At 42.2% G+C, this 6000-nt stretch overlaps 1 protein-coding gene across 4 annotated transcripts in view; it reads left to right on the forward strand.

The window, feature by feature from the left end:
- Positions 1 to 2969, forward strand: part of LOC128696468 (zinc transporter 6-like) — a 72387-nt gene extending 69418 nt beyond the window's left edge. For all 4 annotated transcript variants that reach the window (XM_070094691.1, XM_070094690.1, XM_070094693.1 and 1 more), the window contains one exon: positions 1727 to 2969. In XM_070094691.1, the coding sequence (XP_069950792.1) occupies positions 1727 to 2335 (609 nt within the window). In that variant the 3' untranslated portion in view covers positions 2336 to 2969. The remainder of the gene's footprint in view (positions 1 to 1726) is intronic.
- Positions 2970 to 6000: the final 3031 nt, after the last annotated feature.

Genomic DNA, 6000 nt, shown 5'->3' on the forward strand with positions numbered 1-6000 from the left:
TATTAATAGAGATTTTCTGTTACATCATCATTTTCATCACTTTCTCCTCTACTTCGAAACTTGATTATGGTGACCAGATCTATTCAGCGGCCTCTCCTGCTACTCTCTCTAGCCTTAACCCCATTCATCACCAAGGATTACGTTTATGCCTTGGTGCTTTTCACTCTTTCCCTGTTGAGAGCCTCTATGCAGAAATGAACCTTCCATCCTTATCCTATCGCCGTGATGCCCATTGCCTTCGCTACTATGTATGCTCTCATGATCTCCGCAATCCTTCCATTTATAGAATGGTCACTGATATTAGCAGACATTTTTTCGCCGCCCCTGTTTACTCCGTCTCTTCGCCTACATTCGCTCTTTTCTCTTCAATTACCACCTTTCTATGTTCATGTAGCATCTCACTTTTCCCTACCCCCCTGGGAAGTTCCAGCTGTTCGAGTCTGTTCTTTCTCTCTCCCTTGCTCGAAAGCCCAACTGCCTACGGCCGCTTCCCGCTCTCTTTTTCTTGACCACTTCCACTCCCATTCTCATGCCATTGCAGTGTACACAGATGGCTCTAAGTCATCTGACGGCGTAGGATTCGCAGCAGTGTTTCCGGACAGCGTCGTACGAGGGCATTTACTATCTTCGGCTAGTATTTTTACTGCTGAATTGTATGCCATTCTTGCAGCACTTATCCGTATTGCATCTATGCCAATGTCATCATTTGTGGTTGTCTCAGACTCCCTTAGTGCTTTACAGGCTATACAGAAATTTGATACACCTCACCCGTTAGTCCTCTGTATCCAACTTTGGCTACGCCGCATCTTTACCAAGCATAAAGATATCGTTTTTTGTTGGGTCCCTGGTCATGTTGACGTACAGGGCAATGAACAGGCAGACACTGCTGCACGGTCAGCAGTACATGACCTACCAGTTTCATATAGAGGTATACCATTTACGGACTATTTTGCAGCAATAGCTACCCACCTTCACACCCGTTGGCAACAACGTTGGTCTACTGTGCTCGGTAACAAACTTCAATCTATTAAACCGAGTATAGGTTACTGGCCGTCTTCTTGTCACCAGTGTCGAGGTTGGGAGACTACTCTCTCCCATCTTCGCATTGGCCATACTCGTCTTACTCATGGATATCTCACGGAGAGGCGCCCTGCTCCTCTCTGTGAGAATTGTCAGGCTCCATTTTCAGTCAGCCACATTCTGTTGGACTGCCCACTTTATCAATGAGCACGCAGAATTTACCTCAGTCGCCGTCTTCGCTCCGCTGCTCTCTCTTTACCTTCCCTTCTCGCTGATGGACCCACCTTTCAACCGGACACTCTCATTGACAACTGACTTCACAAACTCTGATGCCTTCAGCCCTTTCTACCTCAATCTCTTGCTACCCTCTACCCCTGCCCCGCTGTTTTCTGTAACCTACTGATCATCCCTCCCCCCTTCTGCCGCCCAATACCCTTGCTTCCTTCCCTACCCTGCAGCACTGTATAGCCCTTGTGGCTTAGCGCTGCTTTTTGATTATAATAATAATTCTCCTCTACTGCAGATTTACAACCATCTGCACAATTTCTGAGTCAATATAATGATGAAATTTGAAATTAGTGCCCGGATTACTGGTGGAACCGGATAACTGATTGCCAGATTAGTGATGGCCGACCTCTATTATTATTTATTGTTGTTGTGGGGAGGTTTTAAACGTGTTTCTTAAATAGCCTTTGGTACTTTTCAGGTCTTCAAGGATGACTGGACACGGAGCTCAACCACCTTGCAGCTGTTAAATGATTCTGCAAGAGCTTTAGCCACTTCCCCCACACACTCGCCTCATTATGTCAATGTTACTTATCCCCAGGTTTATGCATCTAATAAAGCTCCTGTAGGAAATTCCTTTTTTCAACCTCAAGCATATTATCCATCCCATCCACAGACTCCATTTTCCCTCTCAGTAGCTCAGGGACAAGTTGATGTAAACTTGCCTTCCCAGCCTTCCAGCATTCCTGGAACTTTAGTTAATTTAACTGATGGAATCAACAGAAGTTTTTTAGATAACAGAATTTCCTTTAGCAATAATCAGAACCAAGTAGAGGAAGTATTCAGTACCTCAGACCCTGTGTTATATGAGAAATTATATTCAGAAGGATGCAGAAACTCCATAGGCTGGTTGACAGGAAAAAATACAATCACTTTACAGGGCTGGACACCTGAGAATAAACATAAACATAAAACATCTCCATATTATGTTAATGTGGATTTCTCTAGCAGATCAAATGTGTTGTGTGATTCCATAGTAGTAGTTTCAGAAAATAGATTTAACAGTAATGTCAATCACAGTCCAAGATAATATTAATTCTAAACATAGTATTTTATATTTTCATTGGTTAGGTCCAGTATACATTTATGTCCCCATTATTTAATGAGCTATATTTTCCACTGGTAATATTCAGTGTAATATTTACCTGGGAAAACCAATCGACCCAGTCTGTATGCAAGTTTTAGTGTTGACTGTTCTGGTTTGAATAATACTTTAATTTGCAAAAAAAAAAAAAAAAAAAAAGTGGACACTATCCACATATTAAATGCTAGAGTTGAACTAGTTTTATTTATATAGGGGCAACTGTGTTGCAGGTTCATAAAGGTGCTAAGGTAATGGAAATGAGCATTTGTATACAGTATTACCAGTAAAAATTTCCTAAGCTAATAAAGAGAGGACATTGCATTTCATATTTTGTGCTCTGCTCGAGTATTTTTAGTACACAAAATTTTTAACAAATATACTGTATATTAAAAAAAGTTTACCTAATTATTGAAAATATTACAGTACATTTTTAAAAATACATCTCTTATTGGTTTCTCCATCCAAATGTAGGCATATAATTTAGTCATCTGAAATGTTCAATTAATTGTAATGTACCATGAAAGATTATATTTTTATGTACATGTTTAGTATTTTTCAGTAATTAAACTAATTACAGATATTAGTTGCATGTTACTCAACCTTATCAGCACCTATTATTATTATAATCAAGGGGGAATACACCTAACATTGGGATTATTATTATTATAATAAAAAAAAGAAGCGCTAAACCACAAGGGCCATACTGCGCTGCAGGGCAGGGAAGGAAGCGAGAGTATCGGGTGGCAAAAGGAAGAGGGATGATTATTAAGTTATGGAGGACAGCGGGGCAGTGGATAGTGCAGGGGTAGAGGGTAGCAAGAGACTGAGGTAGAAAGGGGTATGGGGGGTACTAAAGGCATTATCATCAGAGTTTGTGGAGTATATCAGTTGTTGTCAAAAAGTCAATGAGAGAATCAGGATTAAAGGAGGGTCTGTCAGCAAGAAGGGAAGGTAAAGAGAGAGCAGCAGAGTGGAGATGATGTTGGAGGTAAATTCTGCGTGCTCGTTGATAGAGTGAGCAGTCTAACAGAATGTGGGTAACAGATAGTGGAACCTGACAACTCTCACAGAGAGGAACAAGGCACCTCTCCATGAGATACCCGTAAGACGAGTGTGGCCAATGTGAAGATGGGAGAGAGTAGTCTCCCAACCTTGACACTGATGACAAGAAGACGGCCAGTAACCTAGACTCGGTTTAATAGAATGAAGTTTGTTATTGAGCAGATCTGACCAACATTGTTGCCAATGGGTGTGAAGGTGGGTAACAATTACAGCAAAATAGTCTGTGAATGGAACACCTCTATATGAAACTGAAAGGTCATGTACTGCTGACCGCTGCCTGTTCATTGCCCTGTACGTCAACATGACCAGGGACCCAACAAAAAACAATAACTTTATGCTTGGTAGAGATACGGCATAACCAAAGCTGGATACGGAGAACTAGGGGATGAGGTGTATCAAGTTTTCGTATAGCCTGTAAAGCACTAAGGGAGTCTGAAACAACCACAAATGGTGACACAGGCATAGATGCAGTATGGGTAAGTGCTACAAGAATGGCATACAATTCAGCAGTAAAAATGCTAGCCTGACTAGCTTGGGCTACCAGGTCTGGTGCCGTGCTCCTTCCTTAAGTGGAAGTGCCCTGACTAGGTGGTCATTGTTTTAGGTTGGGGGTGGCATGGACCTGCTTTGCATGGGTCAGTAGGCCTGTTGCAGTGTTCCTTCTTTATTATGCTCTTATGATTTGGATTTGCCATACATCCTGGCAAGCTCGAGCACATGTGCACCACTTTTGTACTTGCTACAATTTCTTTCTTGAATTCTATCGTGTTTCTCACTTTCTTTACCAAAGGACTGGCACAAAGAACTTTCTTTGGGCCCATGGTGGCTTATTTCAGTCTCACTCAATAAACAACCACAAAAAACAATGGATTATAACGAAATGTATGGATGAATGCACGGAGTGTTGCTCACTCACCAAGACGCACAGCCAGACACACGCATGCGGCACGGCGGGTGGACATATCCAATACGGCCAATTTCTGAGTTGCCAGCCAAAATCCAGGATAGGATTTCGGCCAAAATCCCATCTGACCAACATCAGCAATGGCCGATATCCAGGGGTCCACTGTATAATTGGTTTCTCTATTATTTTTCTTGATTGTTTTCATTGAATTTTTATTGATTTTTATTTCCTGCTTAAAGCCCTAATTTTCCATTTAGCTCATTTTAATACAGTGGACCCTCAGCTAACGATATTAATCTGCTCCTGAAAGCTCATTGTTAGCTGAAATTATTGTTAGCTGAATTAATTTTCCCCATAAGAAATAATGGAAATCAAATTAATCCGTTCCTGACACCCCAAAGTATGAAAAAAAAATTTTTACCACATGAAATATTAATTTTAATACACACAAACTGACACTTACCTTTATTGAAGATCTGGTGATGATTGATGGGAGGGGAGAGTGTGGATGTTGTTAATGTTTAGAAGGGGAATCCCCTTCCACTAGGACTTGAGGTAGCAAGTCCTTTTCCGGGGTGTCTTCCCTTCTTCTTTTAATGCCACTAGGACCAGCTTCAGAGTCACTGGACCTCTGTCGCACAACATATCTGTCCACAGAGGCCTGTACCTCCCGTTCCTTTATGACTTTCCTAAAGTGGGTCACAACATTGTCAGTGTAATAGTCACCAGCACGGCTTGCAATAGCTGTGTGAGGGTTATTTTCATCAAAAAAGGTTTGCACTTCAAGCCACTTTGCACACATTTCCTTAATCTTTGAAGTAGGCAACTTCCTCAATTTCTCTATCCCCTCCTCCGGAGCAGTTTCCTCAGGTCTGGCCTCTTGCTGTTGAAGGTGATCTTGCAGCTCATCAGTGGTTAGTTCTTCATTGTCTTCCTCCACCAACTCTTCCACATCCTCCCCAATAACCTCCAACCCCAAGGACTTCCCCAATGCCACAATTGATTCCACAACTGGCATACACTTCTCAGGGTTAGCCTCAAATCCTTCAAAATCCCTTTTGTCTACACATTCTGGCCACAGTTTCTTCCAAGCAGAGTTCAAGGTCCTCTTAGTCACTTCCTGCCAAGCCTTACCTATACAGTGGACCCGCGACCAGCAATGTCATCGATTAACGATAAATCTGACTAGCGATACATTTTAACGCAAAAATTTTGCCTCAACTAGCGCTTAAAAACCCGACCAGCGCTATTTGTTCCGTACCATACGCGTCAACTTTGGCCTGAGCGCGCCTCACTTGTCCCTTGGGTGCCAGTGTTTACAAGCCAGCCAGCCACTGCGGTCGCTTCCAAACATACAACAACTGGAACATTTCATATTATCACAGCCTTTGTAGTGATTGCACCTGCAAAATAAGTCACCATGGGCCCCAAGAAAGCTTCTAGTGCCAACCTTACAGCAAAAAGGGTGAGAATTACTATGGAGATGAAGAAAGAGATCATTGCTAAGTATGAAAGTGGAGTGCGTGTCTCTGAGCTGGCCAGGTTGTATAATAAACCCTAATCAACCATCGCTACTATTGTGGCCAAGAAAACGGCAATCAAGGAAGCTGTTCTTGCCAAAGGTGCAACTATGTTTTTGAAACTG

This window comes from Cherax quadricarinatus, chromosome 47 (genome assembly GCF_038502225.1).
Source record: "Cherax quadricarinatus isolate ZL_2023a chromosome 47, ASM3850222v1, whole genome shotgun sequence".
NCBI lineage: Eukaryota > Metazoa > Arthropoda > Malacostraca > Decapoda > Parastacidae > Cherax > Cherax quadricarinatus.